The sequence below is a fragment of the Candida albicans genome, chromosome R (assembly GCF_000182965.3).
Source record: "Candida albicans SC5314 chromosome R, complete sequence".
Classification (NCBI taxonomy): Eukaryota; Fungi; Ascomycota; class Pichiomycetes; order Serinales; family Debaryomycetaceae; genus Candida; species Candida albicans.
This window is the reverse complement of record NC_032096.1, coordinates 724,031-746,393: the sequence shown is the minus strand read 5'-3', so window position 1 is coordinate 746,393 and position 22,363 is coordinate 724,031. Positions and strand designations below refer to the sequence as shown.

The 22,363-nt window shown below is 33.0% G+C and overlaps 12 protein-coding genes across 12 annotated transcripts; 7 read left to right on the top strand and 5 right to left on the bottom strand. All coding sequences in view use genetic code 12, as the record gives it.

The window, feature by feature from the left end:
• Positions 1–141: 141 nt before the first annotated feature.
• Positions 142–1,206, top strand: CAALFM_CR03340CA (uncharacterized protein; the record flags this gene model as incomplete). The annotated part of the gene is made up of 1 exon (XM_708129.1): positions 142–1,206. One exon carries the CDS (start codon positions 142–144, stop codon positions 1,204–1,206), a length of 1,065 nt encoding a protein of 354 aa, XP_713222.1.
• Positions 1,207–1,235: 29 nt separating this feature from the next.
• On the bottom strand, positions 1,236–2,309 carry CAALFM_CR03330WA (uncharacterized protein; the record flags this gene model as incomplete). The annotated part of the gene is made up of 1 exon (XM_708131.2): positions 1,236–2,309. The coding sequence occupies one exon, from the start codon at positions 2,307–2,309 to the stop codon at positions 1,236–1,238; it is 1,074 nt and encodes a 357-aa protein (XP_713224.2).
• A 303-nt stretch (positions 2,310–2,612) lies between these two features.
• CAALFM_CR03320CA (uncharacterized protein) lies at positions 2,613–3,263 on the top strand (the record flags this gene model as incomplete). Its single annotated transcript, XM_708132.2, has 1 exon — positions 2,613–3,263. The coding sequence occupies one exon, from the start codon at positions 2,613–2,615 to the stop codon at positions 3,261–3,263; it is 651 nt and encodes a 216-aa protein (XP_713225.2).
• Positions 2,613–4,164, top strand: CAALFM_CR03310CA (uncharacterized protein; the record flags this gene model as incomplete). Its single annotated transcript, XM_019475526.1, has 3 exons — positions 2,613–3,259; positions 3,318–3,355; positions 3,458–4,164. The coding sequence occupies 3 exons, from the start codon at positions 2,613–2,615 to the stop codon at positions 4,162–4,164; spliced, it is 1,392 nt and encodes a 463-aa protein (XP_019331071.1).
• A 368-nt stretch (positions 4,165–4,532) lies between these two features.
• Positions 4,533–5,618, top strand: CAALFM_CR03300CA (uncharacterized protein; the record flags this gene model as incomplete). Its single annotated transcript, XM_708134.2, has 1 exon — positions 4,533–5,618. The coding sequence occupies one exon, from the start codon at positions 4,533–4,535 to the stop codon at positions 5,616–5,618; it is 1,086 nt and encodes a 361-aa protein (XP_713227.2).
• A 724-nt stretch (positions 5,619–6,342) lies between these two features.
• IME2 (protein kinase) lies at positions 6,343–7,905 on the top strand (the record flags this gene model as incomplete). The annotated part of the gene is made up of 1 exon (XM_708135.1): positions 6,343–7,905. The coding sequence occupies one exon, from the start codon at positions 6,343–6,345 to the stop codon at positions 7,903–7,905; it is 1,563 nt and encodes a 520-aa protein (XP_713228.1).
• Positions 7,906–8,106: 201 nt separating this feature from the next.
• On the bottom strand, positions 8,107–9,183 carry IFR2 (Ifr2p; the record flags this gene model as incomplete). The annotated part of the gene is made up of 1 exon (XM_708136.2): positions 8,107–9,183. The coding sequence occupies one exon, from the start codon at positions 9,181–9,183 to the stop codon at positions 8,107–8,109; it is 1,077 nt and encodes a 358-aa protein (XP_713229.2).
• A 1,121-nt stretch (positions 9,184–10,304) lies between these two features.
• On the bottom strand, positions 10,305–11,810 carry CAALFM_CR03270WA (uncharacterized protein; the record flags this gene model as incomplete). Its single annotated transcript, XM_708137.2, has 1 exon — positions 10,305–11,810. The coding sequence occupies one exon, from the start codon at positions 11,808–11,810 to the stop codon at positions 10,305–10,307; it is 1,506 nt and encodes a 501-aa protein (XP_713230.2).
• A 1,683-nt stretch (positions 11,811–13,493) lies between these two features.
• Positions 13,494–14,575, bottom strand: CAALFM_CR03260WA (uncharacterized protein; the record flags this gene model as incomplete). Its single annotated transcript, XM_019475525.1, has 2 exons — positions 13,494–14,275; positions 14,341–14,575. 2 exons carry the CDS (start codon positions 14,573–14,575, stop codon positions 13,494–13,496), a joined length of 1,017 nt encoding a protein of 338 aa, XP_019331070.1.
• A 2,427-nt stretch (positions 14,576–17,002) lies between these two features.
• On the top strand, positions 17,003–17,866 carry CAALFM_CR03250CA (uncharacterized protein; the record flags this gene model as incomplete). Its single annotated transcript, XM_708138.1, has 1 exon — positions 17,003–17,866. The coding sequence occupies one exon, from the start codon at positions 17,003–17,005 to the stop codon at positions 17,864–17,866; it is 864 nt and encodes a 287-aa protein (XP_713231.1).
• A 344-nt stretch (positions 17,867–18,210) lies between these two features.
• Positions 18,211–19,959, top strand: CAALFM_CR03240CA (uncharacterized protein; the record flags this gene model as incomplete). The annotated part of the gene is made up of 1 exon (XM_708139.2): positions 18,211–19,959. The coding sequence occupies one exon, from the start codon at positions 18,211–18,213 to the stop codon at positions 19,957–19,959; it is 1,749 nt and encodes a 582-aa protein (XP_713232.2).
• An 86-nt stretch (positions 19,960–20,045) lies between these two features.
• On the bottom strand, positions 20,046–22,163 carry CAALFM_CR03230WA (uncharacterized protein; the record flags this gene model as incomplete). The annotated part of the gene is made up of 1 exon (XM_708140.1): positions 20,046–22,163. The coding sequence occupies one exon, from the start codon at positions 22,161–22,163 to the stop codon at positions 20,046–20,048; it is 2,118 nt and encodes a 705-aa protein (XP_713233.1).
• Between the last annotated feature and the right edge of the window lie 200 nt (positions 22,164–22,363).

Here is a 22,363-nt window from a genome sequence, read left to right as displayed (position 1 = left end):
AAGAAAAAAAAAACAAGACACCAGCCACCAGTCGCGTGCGAGTTGGTCTTAAAAAATTGGAAAGAGCTGAGCAGTTAATATAAACAATTATAAAACAAAATAGTACATTCAATTACGTTAATACCAACAAAATTTCATTATATGGATATCGTTGAAATAAAACTGAAAATAAAGGAATGGGAGTATGCGTTCCGTAAACAACATAATAAACTTCCATCGAAAGCGGATATAAAAGATGATGTGGAGATTCATAAATTGTACTCGTTATACAAGTCCATAAAACTGGGACAGCAACAGAAACCAAGCAAACAAGAAACTGTTAACGAGCCGGCATCAGTCCAGTCTTCACCAGTAAAGAGAAACGATTATTCTCCTAGAGGTGAACTAGGACCTACTCCACAAGCTAATGGTCGAGTACTATCTATATTTGATTTGAAAATGACTCCACCGGATTCATCTCCATTAAAACACAAATCGGACAAAGCATCCCCGTCAGCATTCGCAATGCCTCCTCCGCAATCTCCTGTGAAGAACATAATAGAGACGCCTACTAAATCAAAGAATAAACTGTTTGTGACTCCTATCAAGGGTCGGAAAATAGTATTTGAAACACCGTCATACCTTAACAAGCATCGACAGAACCCACAGACTCCGGATTCCCATAATAATAATAATAATAATAATAATAATACTGTAATCAATTTCCTGGTCTCTCCGTCACCATTCAAAACACAGAGAAGCATAGGGAAAAGGTTGACTGAAGTTTACAATACATCTTTAAAAGAAGCAGAGGATCTAAAAAGCTTTAATCTTGAAGAAGAATTCCAGAGTCATGAGGAACAAGAATCTGAGGAAACGGAAACAACGACCAATAATGACAGAAAGATTGCACCAAGAAGTAAAAGAACCCAGAAACGTCTGACGAGAAGAGTTAAAATGGCACCACGACCTGTAAACTCGAAGCCATCGTTGGAAAACGTAAATCTTCAAGACCATATCACAAAACTAGAGGAAGGTGAAAGAAAACAACTTGTTGCATATATGGATTCAGATGAAGATGATGAGAATAGAGATGGAGAGGTTGGCATTGCTTCTGTATTCGAAAGTCCGACAAAGAAAACCAGAATGCCGGTGAGTAATAATTTCAAGAGGCTAAAGATCAATGACCCTAGATCAAGGCGCTTCAAACAACGTATGAGAAGGTAATGTTGTATATTTTTTAGTACATAACTAGTCTAGTTTATTACTGTTGCAATCACTTCAGATGCATCTTCTTTTGGAAACTGCACTCTATTTTTCGTAATTTTCAATTCACTCTTGTCAACTTGAGGTATGTTTTTGCTGGCAAAGTATATGGGTTTCTCCCATTTGGATTTGTCCATTTCATAATCCCAGACCAGATTACTAGTTTGTGACTGCATTTTTTTCTCCTTGATTGATTTTTCTAACTCAGACTCTTCATGAGACGTGCCTTCGGTATGAGTAACGTACTTTTCAACCATGGTTACTTTGCCATCTTTGATAGTCATTTCAACAGTCTTTTCCCCACGTGATTTCCTCTCCTTGTTCACTAAGCTTTCTCTCATTAATCTTTGTTGTTTCTTTAAATTTAGAGCCCTTTCCTCAGGAGTCAACCATAACGATTGCGATGGCATCTCGAAGTCAGACGCATTGTCTATAATTTTTGTTCTCTCTTCCCCTGTTGCCTGATAATCTAATAAGGTATCTAGACGTTCTTTTGCTTTCTGCAAATCTTGATCTTTAGTCTCTTTGGTACCGGATGCATTTTCAGCTACCAGTCCTGTACTTTTCTTACTTTGCAATTCTTTTTCGGCCAACTTGAATGCCCTGTCTTGTGCATCCCAGAATTTTTCTCCAGCATTCATCTTGACGACTATTTTCTTTTTCGTTTTCTGCAGAGATGGATTATACAGCTCTTGCTTTTTGGTAACTAACTCCTCCTTCTCTTTCTCCAACAATTTGACAATGGCATCACGATCTCTTGGTGGAATTATATCGGAACCACAAAATGAGCATGGTTGTAGTCCTTCTTTTGTGCAAATGATTTTCCCACAATTTAAACAGTTTGGTGCAAATTCAAATAATGGGTGTCTTCTGGCCATACAGTTGCAGACTCTTCTGACTTTACTATCTCTTTGAGAGTCTTCGGTTTCAAGTTGGGTTAAAATTGAGTCTATATCTTGTAGGTTGACTAACTTTTTCTTTTGTGATCTTCTATCAGTGGCATCCGGTGTGGGACTCTTAGACTTGAGCAACTGAGAAGTGGTTTTGGATTTGTTATTTGACATTATCTCTAGTGCTAATAATTAAGTATTAATGACTTACACAAGGTTTTCTAATTTCACTGAATGGAATATTCTTGTTTGTTCGTTGTTGCCTGTGGGTAAAATTCGCACCAAAAATTGATCCGCAAATGGATAGCGGCGAGATTTGTACTGACAACCACCTAGAAAAGCAAAAAACAAAAATCATCATCATCATCATCCCAAAAAAAACAACATCGGAAAGAATTCTTTCTACACATTTAGTATACTCTTTTCATCATTTTATACTCCTAAAGATAAATTCAAGATAATCAAGAAATCACAAATATGTCTTCACAAGTTCCAGAATCAGAAGCTCTTAAGATAAAATACAAGGAAATAGCAGCCTTGAAGAAAGCAATACAAGAAAAGCAAGAATTGAAAAGGCAACAACAACAGAGTGCTTCCAAGATTCAGAAACAGGCGTATAAAAGAATATTGAAATTGCCAGTAAACCCAAATGTTTTTCTTCAGCAAAAGCCAAAATTTTCTAATATGACATTGGTAGTTAATAATACAGGTGGTAGTACTAACGGAACAGCTTCGGCAACAAAAGAAGGCACAAGCTCCACTGACCAGCAGGGGTATGTAAGTGTTCAGTCATCTGGAGGTAAGTCATTTTACAACATAAATGTTTATCAGCAAGAAGCTGAAAAGTTGAAAGCCAAAATTTTACTAAAGAAAAAACAGGTACAGGAACAGAAAAGATTAGAGAAGATAAGAAATCAAATTCCAAAGTTCCGAACTATGTCTGACAATTGTGATCGAATCAAGATTAATGGGGACAAGTACGCAGTGACGGAAAACGGACGAGCACTTGTACCCATTAGAATGTTTCAGCTTACTAACCCTATAGAGTGTATTTGGAATGGAAACAAATACCAAAGAAATTCACAAGGAGTGTTTAAATTGTCGACACCAGTCAGAAGAAAAAGGTAAGTTAGAATAGAATTCATTTTTATTTTCAAAAGAATGTTACTAACACAAATCTAGAAAAAACACGGAGCTTTGTCGTTATTTTACAAGAACAGGTATGTATTTGATATTGTTTTTAAAGTATTTTAAATGACGTTGAGTTACTAACATTTGGGTGATTTTTGTTTATTATAAATCTCCCCCTAATTTGTTTAAAGGAATGTGTGACAAAGGTATAAATTGCAAATATGATCATGATAAGGAAAAAATCAGAATTTGTCCTCTATTTTTATTGGGCAAATGTTATTCGAAAAACTGTTTATTATCCCATTCTCCAAATGACAATAATACGCCGCAGTGTCGTTATTTCTTAGATAAGTCATGTCAAAACCCCAATTGCAAGTATCGGCATTTCAAACCGGCCCATTATAATGACCCCAATTATGAAATTTGGACTTGTCGGCCATTTGCAATTGGTGGGTTTTGCCTGAGAGGTAAGAAATGTTCGTTTCTTCATTTGTTAAATTGTCCAGATTTTGAAGAAGACAATTACTGTGTTATGGGTAGAGAGTGTCCACTCACCCACCAGTTTACGCTCAAAACACAAGATCTGATTGCCACAAAGTCAAATAAGTATATACGAGATGAAACTGTGGTTACAGAGGAGTCCACGCCAACACCAGTGAAAACGATTGTTAATAGTTATACTGTTGATCCTAAATTATTGTTTGTTGTCGATGAGACTGGAAATTACCAATTCTATATAGACAACAATGGTGGTGACAAAAGTCAATTTGATCTGAATTTGGGGTCTCTGAATGAATTTTTGATTGAGTTGTCTAGTTCATCGGAAGAAAGTGATTTAGAGGATTCGCAAGAGGAAGATGATGAAATTGAAGAGAATGAAGATTATGTAGTTCTATAGTGTTTGAAGAATCTATCCAAGATCAATACATGTAATATTAAGATTTCAAAATGTCAAGTTTATTGATTAAGCTTTCCCATGGTATTTGCTGAAAGTGGCCTATCTTTTCCTCTACTTCAAGATTGAGAACCTAGTTACAAGACCTATTCGTTTTGGGCGTGGAATTAGCAGCTTTTTAAGGTTATGAGCCTCTATTCTTTATTTTTTTAACAATAAGGTTTGCATTACTGTGGTTGGAACGCAAATTAGGTGTGGCTCTTCCCATGTAAGAACGGTATCAAATACATATAAAGAGGAGTATCACGTAGTTTTGATTTCAAGTATATAAGGTATTTAGTGACATTTATACTTTAGATTATTCTCAAGTCATGAAAGCAGCTATCATTTCTGGATCCTTCGAACCTTATCAATTAGCGGAAATTAAAGATATTCCTCAACCAAAATTAAAAGAAAATGAAATATTAATCAAAGCAGTAGCTTTTGCAATAAACCCAACTGATTGGAAACACATTGTTTATCAATTGGGCAGCCCAGGTGATGTTGTTGGTTGCGATGTTAGTGGGACCATTGAAGAAGTGGGTTCTCAAGTAACTGGGTTTGCAAAAGGTGACACTGTAAGTGCTTTTATAACTGGTAATAGATCACCTCGCACTGGAGCTTTTGCAGAATATGTAGCTGTTGATCCTGCTACTTTGATAAAGTACAATAAGAATTTTGAACATTTGACTAATTTACAAGTATCTGAAATCCACTCATTTGAAGGGGCAGCAAGTATTAATTTAGGTTTGGTTACCGTTGGGCTTTCATTTTCTCATTACTTACAAATTGACAACAAAAAGCAACCTGGGGATAGTATTTTGATTTGGGGAGGAGCAACTGCAACTGGAGTTCTAGCCATTCAGGTTGCCAAACTAGTGTATAACCTCAAAGTGATCACCACAGCATCACCCAAAAACCACACCCTCTTGAAACAATTAGGGGCAGATTATGTTTTCGATTATGGAGACGCTGATGTTGTCAATAAAATTAAGAATATTGGCCAAATTAAATTTGCTCTTGATACGATTGCAACACCAGAAACGTTTCAAAAAGTTTACGACTCAACAGAGGGGTCTCAAGAAGTATTTATTGATTCCTTAGCAGGTTTAGACTATCGATCAATCGCTGCCAATGATTCCAGAGGAGATCAAGTACATTGGGGGCACACTATTGCTTGTTTGGCATCTTTAAAAGAGAAAACTGTGTTTAATGAAAATTATGTTCAAACACCTGAATTGTTAGATGATTTTACTCAGTGGTGGCAAAAGGTGGTCCCTCAAATAATTGATCGTATTAAACATACAAATTTAAAGTTATTAAATGAAGGATTAGACTCCGTAAGTGAAGGGTTAGAATTGTCTAGAAATAATAAACTCTCTGCTGAAAAGGTTGTATTTAGAGTTCTGGGTCTGTGATTATGATTAAAAAGTATTGACGTAAAGTGAGTAATTTTATTTTTTGATAGTAAATTGTTGCCAAAAAACGTTGGAAAGTAAGAAAAGAAAAAAGAAAAGAGGAAACTTTATGGACACGAATTTACGTGTCAGGATCTTTAATTCTTATAATATTCAATTTACGTATGACTAAATATATTTGGTTGTCCAATGGCAACATTACTCATTAAATTAAATTAATTCTAGGTGTGTGTATTAAGTAGTAATTGGTGATTCTAGTTTTCTTTTTTGTTGTGCGTAGTTATATTGTCTCCATTTTATTATTATTATTATTATACAAGATTTAAGATTCCCTTCTTCATCTTCTATTTTTCTTCTCCTCTCTCGCTCCACATTAAATATAATAATATTATTGCTCAAGTAAATAAACACGCGCGCTTATTTACTCTTTTATTAAAGAACGGAGTACTAGAGATTTAAAGACATTGTTGCAAAACCAAATTTTAAACAACACACACTTTCAACAGATATTTAAATCATCACCAGTAGCCGCCAACTTTTGTCAAACTTCTATTCCCATTCCTCTTTCCCAATTTTAATTTTTTTTTTGTTATTTTAATAATTCATTTGAGATTTGGTTCCAGTTTTTTTTTTTTGATATTGGCATTATAATCGTTTACTGATAATCAATCAAGAAAATATTCTTTAACAGGGTTGGGTTCAGTTGTTACGGTCAACTACACCAATGTCACGACACCATTCTTTCCCACTTGATTATGATTCCCCACCCAAGCATCTAACTGTACATTCGTATCACTCGAAGTATCAAACTATCAGTAGTTTGGGTAATGGGAGTTTTGGGACTGTTGATTTGGCAAAAATCAAGTTCTTTAAATTTGACCTATTAAATCTGCACAAAAATAAACTGGGTACTTTATTATGTCCATTGGAAGATTCCAAATGTAACACATCGAACCTAGTTGCCATAAAAACAATGAAAAAGAAATTACCATTATTACAAGAATACTCCAATGTAAAAGAAGTCAAGTTCATTTTGTCTGTACCATCTCACCCATGTTTGGTACAAATATATGAAATGTTTATTGACGACATCCAGTATCAGCTACATATTTCCATGGAAGCGTTAAACCAAAACTTGTACCAACTAATTAGAAGCAGAAGAAATATAAAGTTTTCACCGGTGACTTTAAAAAGCATTCTAAGTCAATTGCTTTGTGCTATTAGACATATTCACAAGTGCAACTATTTCCATCGTGACGTAAAACCAGAAAATATATTGGTTATCCCAACATTGCATTTTTACGGTTCTAAAGCTGCGATTCCACCATACCGTAAAAATGACAATTTTATAATCAAGTTGGGCGACTATGGGTTGGCGCGCCATGTTTCAAATATCAAACCTTACACGGCCTATGTGTCAACTAGGTGGTACCGGTCACCGGAAATATTACTTAGACAGAAATGGTATTCACGTCCGATTGATATTTGGGCTTTTGGAGCGGTAGCAGTTGAGACCGCCAATTTTGTTCCTCTATTTCCTGGTTCTAATGAATTAGACCAGATTTGGAAAATATTGAAAATTTTAGGAACTCCATTTGTTCCCGAACCTAAAGCAATTAATGCTAGCTATGTAGTTCCCTTGGGTGGTTATTGGACTGAGGCATTATTTTTGACAAACAAATTAGGAATAAAGTTACCTGATGAGTCAGGAATGAGTATTGAAGATATTGTTCAGCACCCCGATTCATTAGCTTTAATTGAAGTCATTCAAAGCTGCTTGAAATGGGATCCACTGGCTCGAGCAGATGCCACTGAAATTGCTAAAATGCAATACTTTAAGGAATCTATAACCATGATGGATACTTATTTCGAAACTGATACTGTTTCAATGAATACAGCTTTAAATAAGCTAGCAGGAATCCCCAATTCACCTTCACGAAAACTACTCACACCATCGAAACTACAGAAAAACAGTAATGGCACATGTAACACCACTGGCAGTGTTCCAGTTTTCCAAGATTCAGATGATGGATATGAAAACTATTTTGGAGAATATATTGCTAAACAGCCTGAACGAAATAGTTCTGGGAATGAAAGCTACAAGCTTTTTGCACAGCCGTGGTTGCTAAAAGTAAACGAGGTTCTTGGTACAAGAGAATCTGAAATGGAACCCAGAAGAGCCGGGAATGAAGCACACGATTTGAAGAAAAAACTGAGTAAAGTTGCTGGAACTAAAAGATCATTCACAACATTTTCTTTAGATAGTGAGGAAGTTGTGAATTTATGAAAGTAACTAGGTTTTTAGTAGTCCTTGTGTTTCCCGTCAGTATGTTTACTATGTAATCTAATTTGTCAAGAACTGGGTGTTCCAGTAAGCCACGAAAATAGAAAATAGCAAGATGAAAAAGCAGAGGCTGTTGTTCCAATTAAATTTTTTAAAACTGTACCATTATTACTATATAGATACAAAAAAAAAATGTTATTCTCCTCAAACTGTGAAAACAATCTTTTGAGCAGAAACTTTACTGTCTCTAGATAATTGCAAAGCTTCATTAGCAGAAGCTAAACCATCTCCCAATATCTTTAAATTGGCATGTTTAATTTTACCAATGAATGTTGGTAAAACTTCATTCCACCATTTGAGATAATCATCCACTAATTCAGGGGTTTGGACAAATTTGGTAGGTCCAAATGATTTCTCTTTAATAACACAGAGATAAGCCAATGTATAACCCCAATGAACAGAGTTTTCTCTAGATGGATCAGTTTTAATGGATTTACCATCCAATCCCAATAAAGAGTCCAAATAAACTTCTGGAGTTCCAGCAGTTGCATCGTAAAGCCCTTGAAAAGTTGTAGTGTTAGCAATAGTATCTAAACCAAATTTAATAGGGCCAAGAGCTTTCAAATTTTCAATTACATTTGGATCATTATAATCCAAAGTATGATCAGCTCCCAATTCTTTCAAAAAGGCATGATTCTTTGGGGATGCTGTAGTAATGACATTTAAATTATAAACCAATTTTGCAACTTGAATGGCCAAGATCCCAGTAGCAGTAGCACCACCCCAAATCAATATAGAATCACCTTCTTTCTTATGTTTGCCTATGTTTAAGTAATGGGAAAATGAAATACCAATAGTAGATAAACCCAAAGTGACACTAGCAGCACCTTCATAAGATTTGATAGTTGATGAATTTGTTGCTGAGGAATGGCTTAAACTATGGTCGTATTTGATAGTGGCTTGAGGATATGCAATAACATATTCACCAAAAGCCCCACTATCAGGTGATATATTCCCAATAATGAAAGAACTGACAGTATCACCTTTTTTGAAATTGGTGACTTTGGATCCAACTTCTTCAACGGTCCCACTGACGTCACTTCCAATGACATCACCAGGTTTACTCATTTGAAATACTATGTGTTTCCAATCAGTAGGGTTTACAGCAGCAGCTTCTGCTTTGATTAAGATTTGGTCATCGCCAATGGTTGGTTTAGGGATTTCTTTGACTTCGGCCAATTTGGTCTCAGTGACGGATTCTGGAACGACAGCAGCTTTCATGGTTTTAATTTTGATGTTGATAGAATGAGTAAGTAAAGAAAAAAACAAGAAAATGTATATAACTTATCTATTTTGAGAACGAATACAAGGGGATATTCTCATGTTTAAATATCGTTTCAGAACGGTTCATTTTGATTATTAATACAACGAACAATAAATTGAACAAAACTGAATTTTCTAGTGGCTTTCTAAATGCCGAGTATTTTTTTCAAGACACAAAAACACCCAATAGCGTGTTAATAATAGTAGAAGTTTGGGCAATCCTGAAATTATTGAATCTCCCTAATCAATGGTCAATGTTAAAGCAATATTCAAATTGCTACTACTATTACTCCTCGTTATTGATTAATCAATTTCGTCATTTTGCATCTATTGCAGAAAATATTACAAACCATAAAGTTCTCAGATCTTGTAACCATCCACCCCCCTTTTTTTTCCAACTTAATGGTGAATTATTTTATCTTCTGGTTTATTCAATAGCTTACATCGATTAATAATATTTCAGTTTGAACTATTTTTAGAAATCAAAGATTGCTCAATTCCTTCATTCTAATATACTTCTTGGTTTTGCTAGAAAGGGAAAAAGAAACTGCTCCGAATAGTGAGTTCTCCATGACACATGTCCGGCTCGGCTCTTCAGTGGATACCCAACTACTAGAGAGCTCCATAAAAATTGATCAAAGTTTAGTTAGATACACCATGACTTTTGTGCATGAATTAAATCAATTGTAAATCTTTAAAGATGAGGGGGGGAGGATAGGTTTCATTATTATTGTTCGTGAATGATGAAATTGCAACTTTTGATAGGACAGCCACACTGAACGGAAATATGACAACTATTAATCGGAATTATGTCATAGTTTTTTTTGGAGAAAGTGTTTCTTAACCCCGATTGACTGAAATCACAAGAATTAGCTATTTTTTGGTTTTTGCAAATTGGAATAGTCAAGCAAATAACCAATTTCTTGACATCAATTGAATATTCAAAAACATTTTTCTAAGATTAATTAAATTATATAATATTATCACTTAACATCTAATTATTAATCAACACATATATCTAAGAAGAATGTGACATATAATTAGTATTGTCTTTGCTTAAATGGTTAACGAAACACATTTTATTTTGGTTGTCTAACTTTATCTTTGATCAATTGACAAACACCAGAAGCAATTATACTGACCCCCAACATAAGTACCAACATCATGTTTGAGTTTCGATATAATCTAGCTTTATCTTCTGGCCAACCAGAATATAATGCATAAGTAGAAGTAACAGAACCCAAATTTCCTAAACCGCTAACCAAAGCAGCACTAACAGCATTACCAACATCACCATAACGTTTTTGGAAAATTTCAGCTGACCATGACATACAAATAGGAACTGTAGGACCCAATCCAAATCCAGCAATTAATAATCCACCATATTTATTCCATGAACCATGAGCAAAAGTTGTGACTACCATACCAACAATAATAATAACACAAGCACCACTGAATATTAAAGCACGGAATTTTTTGAATCGATCAGCAAATGGAGTGATTATTAAAATACCACCTAAATCAAATAACCAAATTGGAGCATATAATAATGATACTTGAATTGAAGTTAAATTTGGATTATTAGTGGCAATAATCGTAGATCCAAAAACTGCTAAACCAAATCCAGTTCCAACAACTCCAAAATACATAATAATTAAAGGCCAAATTCTTAAATCAGTAATAATATTAACCACATCTTTCCAAGTCCATTTCAATAATTTATATCTATGTTCTAAATCTTTACGATGTAATTCTTTTTCTTGTTCATTTAATGGATGAGGTGGTGTAGTGAATTTTCTATAAAATTCCACTAATCGATTACTTTCTGATTTAACCCCAATGAATGGTCTATCGGGTAACCACCACAATAAGGCAATACCAACAGTCATAGTAATGACACCATAAACTAAATACATCCATTGCCAACCCGTATATCCATGAACTCCATCCATTTTTTGGAAACCAGCACTGACCAACCCAGCCACAGCAGCAGAAATTTGTGCTGCCGTAAAATAATACCCAATTCTTCTTGTCAGTCTATCATTAGGATACCATAAACTGACATAATAACTTAATCCCGGCCAAGTACCAGCACCAACAACACCACTAATAAATCTAACAGCAATAACCCCACCAGCATTATGTAAAACATGATAACAAGTATAAACTAATCCTACAGTGATGACAATTCTTGCTAACCAAGTTTGAGGACTTACTTTAGTCATGATTAAATTCATTGGGACATCAAATATAATATAACCAACATAATATAACGCCAGTGCTGTTGAAGTATCTTTTGAAGTTAAATGTAATTGTTGAGCTAATGAATGACCTTCAGCTCTATTCATAGTTAATGTTAATCCATAACAATTGGAACCAAATGATGTTAAAAAATAAAGACACCATAATGCTGGAATGATTCTTAAATCTAATTTACGATAAACTTTATTTAATTGATGAGGATCTAAAATTTCTGATGATTCATCGTTAGTGTGATTATCAATTTGATATTCTTCAATTTGATATTCTTCAATTTCAAGAGATTTGTGGCCTCTTGATTCAGCTTCTGAAACGGAGTTTGACATATCTTCCTATTAACTAAGCAACCGGGATAGGTGATTTATTTCTTTTTTGGATGTAGAACAATTGATAAAAAAAAAAGAAAGGGCTTGTCTAACAGGAAATCAGTCTTCTATTTATACAATTGCAAAAACAAAAAAGTAATAAGTAGTTATATTTTGTATTCATAAGGTGAAAAGAAGAATTAAACATTAAGACCAATAAAAAAAATTGTTGGGAGGAGGAGAGACTCATTGATAATTGAGTATTTGAGTATTCGCATCCAAACACACATAGTTAATGAGCCATTTGTTAGAAGAAAAAAATTGATTAAAAAATGATTACGAGTCATCGAGATTAATTTAAAATTTTTTTTTCTTGCATGAGCTTGAGGGATCTTTAATCAACGGCTAAAACCAATAATATCTTTTTGCCAAAAAAATATTTGAAGTGACAATTACACAAACCAATAAAAATTAGGTATAATTAATAAGTTGAGTAATAAGTTTTTATTACTCCTATTTTTATGGATGTATAATTTACGTTCTTCCCAAAAAAATGTTCAATAATTGAATTTGTTGAGCTGTAAAAAAGTGTGTTATAATGTGACTATTGAGTCATCAACGATTAACTTTGTTGTATCCAATTGGATCATAAAACTTCAAAACTTTTTGTTTCCTTTGCTTTCTATACTTGGTGAATTTACCTTAATTTTATGAATAATGACAGTATCTGAATTGAATATTCATTATTAGTAAACATGGAAAAACCATTGAGTAATTGTGTTTTTTTTGAATAAATTTGTAGAATATGATCGTATACTGAACAAGTGTAAACAAGTGCAAACAACTGTAAATTAGAGAAAAATTCAAACCTATTTATAGTCCTGGAATTGGTAAGAGTCCAGGACCGAATCGCCTCATTTGCTAACTACTTCTTCGTCTAGCGTGATCTAACTGCTGGTTATGTAGCCCAAGGATGATCGCTAGATTACTAACATAATGGTATCGACAGATATCAATTGATTTATGACATTCTATTTTCTATTGTCTTTTTTTTATCAAATATATTACATATACGACAATACGAAAACTTTTGGCGTTTGTGTTCTTTCTTCAGCCCTAATGAATTACTACTCTCTCTTCTCTATAATTAATGTTAATTGCTCGGCTTATTTATGTTTCTGTTTCTCTTGACACAACTGGAGAAATTGCAATGGTCTTAGCGAATTGCAACTACAAAGCGATAACCAAACTTCTTGATGTCAGACTAATTTGTCTAAAACATCTACTTTACTTGTTTACAATGGATTTAGATATTTTAAATTGTTTTTTTTTTTGAAAACCCTACCGGTTGTGTTTTATTGTTACTTCCAATTGTACACAAAGCCAATATACATATTCAAATCCTGCAACAAGAATATAGAATAATGGAATTTGAAAATGAAATAATAAACTCCGTAGATAATTGTACTGGACCAAACCCAACAGAATCTTTCGAATGATCATAAATGTATTTGTCATGAAATAAAGAAAACTTTTTTGTCATTAAATGAAATCTACTTAACTTTATAAAATATAGTAAAAGCAACCACGACTTCTTCCCTTGGATAAATTACTTTTACTTAAAAAAAATGAATATAATAACCACCAGTGATTAAATATTAATATATGTCAAAGATGAAAATGAAAATTTCTTGGTGCTTTTTTTTAACACCCATTTTTTTGATCATTAAAAATATTAAATTTATAATGTGAAGTAATATCAACATCTTTCAAATCAATATCATCAGAATTATGAATATTTTTTTCATAATAATTAAGATTCCCATATTTATCCAATAATATAATTGTTTGAGTTCTTGTTCCGTAATATTTCCCAACCGCCACGGAATCAGTTTCATAATAATTATTTCGAACAATTGGAGGAATAAAAATTGAATATTTTAATTCTGCAAATTTTTTTTCAAAATCATCACTATAAAGAATTTTTGAATTATATGTATCATGAGATAATAATTGGAAACATTTTTCAATTAATTGATCTTGACTATAATTGTTTATTATGGATTCATCAATAAGTTTACTCAATAGTGATTCTCCCAATTTGACTTTATCCCATGGTTTATTATATAATGAATTTGATAATCCAAATGTTGTCTTATGAGGTATATCATCATCCTCAGTATCAGAGGTATCATTGCTGAGATTAATTTCCCCATTGGCATTGTCTTTACTGGTTTCTTTTGATTTAAATACTTTACCTTGATCACCTCGATTACTAAGTATATTCAAATGATGAATTTTACCAGTTTGGGGATTTATAGACAATTTCCCATATAATAATGAAAACCCTCCAATTTTCTTTAAATCAATGGTATTTCGGCCATCACGAAATGTTGCTGCTAAATTATCTTTCCATTCATTATCCAGTTCTTTACCACATAAATAATCCAATGGTAATATTCCTCGTGAAACTTCACTAATAGCCTCTAAACAGAAAACAACTTGTTAGTAACAAAAAAACAATTTAATAAACTCTGACAATTAGACATACCTCTTTGATCATTCTCTCTATAATTGACTAGTACGGCAATTTTCCCATTGGTGGTTACACCTATCCAAGTACCGTGTTCTTGTCTGGCAAGATCTAATGGTGATAATAATTTGACTCCATTCCCCACATCTCGAAAATGTGCTGGCATGGTTGGTCGTTTGAAAAATTCATCTCGATTGGAAAGTAAAATAAACGGATATTCTGGATGATTGGTTGTAGCTATGGCTATACACATTTTTAAATATTTCGTAGTCTGTTTTTTTATTTAATAGTTGATGTAGTAGTAGTAGTAGATATTGATAAATGATAACTTATAACTGTAATTGATTGTAATAGAAAAGACAAAGAAAACAAAGAAGAGGTTTAAGAGTCCAACGGCAAAAAAAACCCAAAAGCTTGAAAAAGAAAAGACCAAATAAATAAAGCCCAGCAAAGAAAAAATTGATCACGAGGTAAAAAAGACAGAGAGAGGAATAACCACCAACTTTAATAAAACACCAGCCAGAGAAGCAATTCTAGTGGGACAACAAATTTAACCCACACGTAAAAATACAAGCCCACTTTCCCCCACTCATAAACACACACATCAATCTCTTAGTATAGATAACAACAACAACTACCAAGAAGTTTTTTTTCTTATTCAGTGTGATTATTGTTCATCTTTTTTTCCTAATGCGGGCGATGATGATGATGATGATGGCAAGCCAAGTTTAGTTTTCGCGGGGAAATTTATTATTAAATGATATCACCTGAGAAAGAAAGAAAGAGAGACAACCAATTCCGTTTTTCCTTTGCTTTGATTGTGTTCTCCTTAGGGAACGAATACCCGAGCGTTTTTTTTTTAATACTGCTGTTGAACCAATTCTGTGTTGTTGCAAGTATTAATTAGTAATATCCGAGTGTAGTATTGTTTGAAACTAGGGAGTGTAGAAGTAGTTAATCCTTCTATTGTAGTTCAAGTTACCGGAACATTAACAATATCCCGTTTGCAAAGTGACAATACAAATCAAATCTCAATCGCAAATATGGAATATCCGTTGCTTCCAAATTGAATGAGCGTTTTATATTTTTTTTTTTGTTGCAGCCCAGTACTAGAAAATTTTGTTGTTTCAGTCACCCAATATATGTTTCATGACTAGATGAAACCCAGCACATATCACAGGCATAGCAACAACAATAACAACAATAGAGCTTGATTATAAGATGCACACAATCTCGGCTAATCTTGAAGATCTAGATTTCATGTGAGTAAACGGAACTGCTATTTTTGACTAACAAAAGAAGTAATACAGTGTAGTGTGCTAATTTGGGTTGCAAAGAAGAGCAACTTCTGAAGATCGATTCAGAGTCAAATATGAAACAGAAATCAAATAAAAATAGAAGAAAAAAAAAGAATTGAAGGGAAAGAGAATGTGGAGCTTTTGGTAACTTAATAATTGTACCTACATGCATATAATGTATGTATGTATGTATGTATGTATGTACCCTGTGCATCTTGTGTGTGTGTGGTTGTAAAATCAAAAATATGTACAATCCTCAGTCATACTTTAAAACTTAACGCGTAGTCAATACAACTTATATGTATACACACACACAAGACAAGCAATATCAAGACATTACCAATCAATTGCAACCAATTAAACCATAGTTAATATAATAGGGGGGAAGAGGAGATGAGATAAGGAAGATGATGATGCTGATAAATGAGTAGGATGACCCTAAAATAAAAAAAGAAATTAGATGTGTCACGTTTGTCTAAAAAAATATAATGAACCCGTCCGTCCTCTCCTCTTCATCATCTCCCCTTAGGTTGTATATAGTGGTGTTAAATGTTAAATATGTGAGGGTGTGGGTGTGTGTGATTATCATTTCTTCAGTAGTAGTAGTTTACAAAGGTGGTTGTTATTATTGTATACTGTTGAAGTTCCTTTTATCCATTTGATACTTATCACACTACTGACTCAATTACGCACGACCTTTTTTTTTCTATTTTTCACTATTGGTGTCAATGAAAGACAGAGAACAAAAAACAGGAAAAGAATTTAAGCGTGATTTTTTTTTCTTTCTTTTGTCAAACAAAAGAAGATTCTTATTAATCAAATCAAAGCGCTTCCCAACAGTAATTAAATATTTCATGACACAAAATTAAAATTGAGTGATCAAAAATAAAAAAAATCCAACAATCAGAACAAACCAGAAACAAAGAATACAAAAAATTTAGATTGTGACTTTGTTTGACTTTTTTTTCTTCTTTCATTTAAAGAGCTGTATAAGTTAGAGTGAACTTATTGAAAGAAGAATTACGTGAGTGAACTACGTGAACAGCCTGACAAAGCCTCAGATAGAAACTATTCAACCAAAGAAGTTAGTTTTTTTTGATTTTCCCATTTGATTAATTTTTCAATAAAGGAAAAAGAGAAGGAAAAAAATAAAAAAGTTAAATCTATTTCTCAAAAGTTCAATACTTTAACCTTCAATCTTACTTTACTTCTCCCTACAATCCGCCCCCATACTATTCATTCATCCATCTATCCATCCATCCAATCTGACTTCTTTGACTTCGTTTTCCCCCTTGAATTTTTTTTTTCAGATTTTCATATTTTCAATTCTTTTTTTTTAATTCCATTTTAAAAAATACATCCATATCAGTCTTACTATCATTATGGAATCTAGAAAACCTTCTTTATTCAATCAACTTGAACCACATAATGAAGATAGTGATTCAACAGATATCAGTGATATAAGTGAAGATGAAGATTGGGAAGATGATCCACCCTTATCACCTAAATCTCAACCACTAGAATTTCCAAAATTAGACCATGACGTTCCACTACCACGTCCTCCATCTTTACTATCATGTTTATTATACAATAATGGCAATAACAATAACAATAGTAACAACCACACTAACACCCTTCATCCTAGTAACAACATCCCTAATGGGAGCGATAACAACCATGTTTATAAACCTAGACTACTTCGCTCATTTACAACACCTACAGCATTACCAGCACTACATACACCATTAGTCAAACAAGAGAGTGTAGTGGGGATATCAGACATTAATGTTTCAATAAGTAGTTTAACTACTACTTCATCACATCTTTCAATGAAAAATTTACTATCTAAATCTTCAGTAAATTTGTACAGTGCAGGGTCCACTACCACGACAACCACCACCGCTGCTATGAGACCTAATAAACGATTATCACAACCTGATCAACTCAAACCATCACCTAGTTCACTAACATCATCGATACTATTTATGTCACAACCACCAGATTCTGCTACTACCCCACCACCACCAATTCTACCCAGAATCACAACCACTGACAGTGAGTTAACCGATAAACTAATCAATAATGATGAATTGAGTAAATCTTTGAAAGAATCTTTACTTATTGATAATAGATTGGCGAAAATACCTTTACCAGAAAAAGTAATTGATGCAGGGATATTTTTGAAACGAGAAAGTCGATTGGCTGATGAAGACGATTTTGATGATTATCATTCTAAAGGATGGTAAGCCTAAAGGTGTTGTACTATATATGTAGCCTACAATTATTGATGACAAATAGATATTTAAAATTTTTTTATTTAATCTTTTCCCTACTAAATAAATTTATGCTTACAATAATGATTAAAGAAGTATCAATTGATTAACAATGTAGTATTTAAGTAGTCATCATTTCATTCTTAGCTCTTGTTGGTAGATTTTGGCAACCTGTTTGAAGTCTATGTATTTTTTGTTTGGTGTGTTGCCAATGGTGAGAAAAAAAAAATTAATAACTTATCCACCCTTTTGACAGATCAACTTTGTTTTAGATCTTTCAAAAATTCAACTACAACTACAAAACATACCAAAAAGTCATGAAAACATGTTACTATGAATTATTAGAAGTATCATCAACGGCAACCGATACCGAATTGAAAAAAGCATATCGTAAAAAGGCATTATTACTTCATCCAGATAAGAATCCTGATAATGTTGAAGAAGCCAATCATAAATTTTCATTAGTTAGAGCTGCTTATGAAGTATTAAGTGATCCTCAAGAACGAGCATGGTATGATAATCATAAACAATCAATATTAAATGATGAAGATGAAATTATTGAAGGAGAATCATATTTACCTTCGATTTCTACTGAAGAAATTTATCGTTTTTTTAATCCATCAATGTATACGGAAATCAATGATTCAATATCAGGGTTTTATCAAGTTGTTACGAGAATATTTGCAAGATTAGCTCATGAAGAAATCCAACATGGTAAATATTCTAAAATTCCTGGGTATGAGAAATATCATGATGATGATGATAAAAATATTAATGCCATTGATCCATCACTTTTAAAGTATCCAAGATTTGGTAATAGTCAAAGTTCTTATATTGATCAAATTCGACCATTTTATAATGTTTGGGGATCATTTCAAACTTGTAAAACTTTTAATTGGAAAGATGAATATCGATATTCCGTGGCTCCGGATAGAAGAACAAGAAGAATGATGGAAAGAGAAAATAAAAAATTACGTGATGAAGCAAGAAAAGAATATAATGAAACCATTAAAAAATTTGTAAGTTTTATTAAAAAAAGAGATCCAAGAGTTAAATTGGGGCAAGAAGAATTAAATAAATTGAATAAACGTAAACAATTACAAGAATACGAGAATCAAATTCGTCAACAACAACAATTAAATAAATTGAAAAATAATAATAATGGAGGTGATGCTAAATTCACAGAACAAGATTGGCAAAAATTGACACCTGAAGAATTACAAGAATTAGAACAAATGTTACAAGAAGAATATGAAGAAGAAGAGGCCGATAGTACTGATTCAGAATTTGGCCATGATGATAATGAAAACTTTGAGGTTCATGAATTTGAATGTATTGTTTGTGATAAAATTTTTAAAAATGAACAACAATTTCAAATTCATGAGGATTCTAAAAAACATAAAAAAAATGTTCGTCAATTACAATGGGAAATGAAACAAGAAGGGATTGAATTGGGTATAGATAAACATGATGGTGATGATTTAAGTGAATTTGAAACCGCATCAAGTGAATTCCACGACGACGACGATGATGATGATGATGATACTGATGTTAGTGAAGAATTAGAGGAGGAGGATTTAGAGGATCAAGACAATGAACTCAAAACAGGCGAAGACAACCTAGTGGAGAAATCTACAGACAATATTGATCTTGATAATTTAGAAGTTGATGATGAAATAGATGAAGATATTGTTGCTAATATTACAGCAACACCAAAAAAGGAGTCTAAACCCACGTTAAATGAAGTGGAAGAAGATTTAGCTCAATTGTTAGGACAAACAAGTCTATCGACCAAGGGTATTGATGAATCTGATGATGATTGGCTGGATAATAAACGAAAACCTAAGAAGGGTAAAAAGACAAAGAAAAAATCCCAAACAAATTCTAAAGAATCAACACCAAATACAGAAAATAAACCAATTATCAATAATATTGAAAAATGTTCAGTATGTGGAACTACTTTTGAATCAAGAAATCAATTGTTTAATCATGTTAAATCTGAAGGTCATGCAGCTCCACCACCGAAATCAAAATCGAAATCAAAAAAGAAAAATAAACGCAAATAAATAAATAAAAGAAATACATCACAGTTTATAGAATAAGTATTTGTCCCCTCCCAATGTAATAATATCTTACAGTACTATAAACTTCTCTATTTAATACCAGTTTTTGAAGTTTTAACTTTTGCTAAAATTGGTTCATTAATACCTTTATTCCCATCAACACCTAAACCTTGACCTTGTATCCATCCTAATTTTTCCAACATTTGTCTACCTAGATTAGAACTACCAATTTCAGGTGCTTCAGCACCAACAATATCACCTTCTTTAAATCGAGCTCTACTAGAAGAAGCATCACCACGACTTGATTTTGATTTTGATTTCTCACCTTTCTTGTGTTGAGGTTTTTGATCAATTCTATGAAAAATTGGTCTTCCTCTTAATATTCTATTAATTCTTTCATAATTAGGATAATATTTAAATGTCGCTTTATTTTTAACAATTTTTAAATATTTCCTTATACCTTGTTTCCCCGATTTTATAACACTCATATGATAACAATCAGCTAAATTTTTAATTGTTTTATGACCATGAGTATCTAATGTTGGGAAACTCATTGATTGTCTTGATTCATCTTTTAATAATTGATCAAATTCAGATTTTATATCTTTAATATGTAAACTAACAGGGTATTTGATTAACATATCATGATGTAATATTGATTCTTCTAATTTTTGTTGTTCCCATTGATGTTTTTTAAGTTTTTTATTGGCTTTATAATTGTTTAGTTGACGTATTAATGAATCTTGTAATTCACCATCATCATCAAAATCTAAATGATCAAATGTTTGTCTTTTTTTGCTAGGAATATTATTGGAGAAATCACGATCTTCAAATGGTATGAGTCCCTGTGTACTGGTTTTGGAATATGCAATTAAATCTTCTAAATTATCATCCAGATCATATGGATAATCATCTTGTTCTGAATTATAGTCGTCTTCTTCTTCCTCTTCTTCCTCACTATTGCTATCAGAAATATAAACTTCTGGTTCTGGTTCTGGTTCTTGTTCATCAATCATTCCCTTGGTAATAAATGATAAAAATTTATTCAATCGATGTTCTTTAACTCCATTATCTAAAACATATTCAATCACATCATTTTCATCAATCCATATATATTCATCAATCAGTCCCGTCAATTCCATACATTTAATATGATATTGATTTTCAATACCAAATCTAACATTGGAAACTTCAATTTTAGAAACATCAAATTCATAATCTTCTTCTAAATATCCATATTCTGGTTCTGATTCGGGAGTGCTATTGTTGTTGTTGTCATCATTGTCATCATCGGGGCTTGAAGGAGTTTTGAATTTTTGTGGTAATGAATGCGACATATGCAGTTCGACTTTATTACTCGGGAGGTCTATTATAATATCTAATGTTTCAATATCTTGAGTGTTAGTGTTTGTGCCAACTTCGGACTCCATTTGGTTTTCATTTTCAGATTCGTCAATTTCCTGTAAAGGTTCATCAACCTCTGCAGATAGATCGGGTTCTGGGATATGACTTTCAACTTTTTCATCTTCCTCTTCTATATGGCTCACAGATTGTTCCAGTTCTGTATCACTGGAAACATTATTCATCGCTTCTTCTAATGCTTCTAGTTTTGTGGTTATCTCATTATGTAATTCTTCCTCATCCCAATCATCTTCATCGTCTTGTTCATCTTCATATTCATCCCCTGACTCTTCTATTTCCTCTGACAGTGATATATCAACTTTATTAGTCGATGACTCATTTTCTGAATCGTCCAATGAAATGCTTTGAACAGCAATATCAATTCCATCATCTTTGTTATTTAATTTTGCCAATTTATAAAGAATTACATTAGGATCATAAACTTCTTTTGCCTTAACAAATTCAACCGGTCGATTTCTTAATTGTCTCAGCATAAGATCTTCTTGATGACTTTCAGTATATTCTATTTCTTCAAACATTCCCCCATATTTTCTTCTACCCATATTTGATGCCACTTCAGACATGGTTTTAGGAATAAAAATATTATCATCATCCATTAAATCCCCATATTGTGTTATTGTTCTAGGAGATCTGTTTTTATTGCCTCGCAGTGGGTGTCTACCACGATTGGCACCAGATGGAGTTCTTCTTCCACCACCTCTTCCTCTAGAGCCACCTCTTCCACCTCGGCCACCACCACTGCCACCGGTGCCACCTCTTCTTCTTCTATTTCCTCTTTTCGGCATGTCTTTTTCTTGTTCTGTAAGGTAGTTTTAGTATGTTTCTGCTAAAAAGTTGCGATGGCAATAATCAACAACGATCTGGATGCCTTTTTTTTTTGGGAGCGGGAAAGTTTTGGCTACAATGGCTGCGCGTAACTCGTGGGACCAGGCGACACCAGAAAATCTTTATCTGCGCTCTTTTTTTCTCTTTTCCTGCATTAACA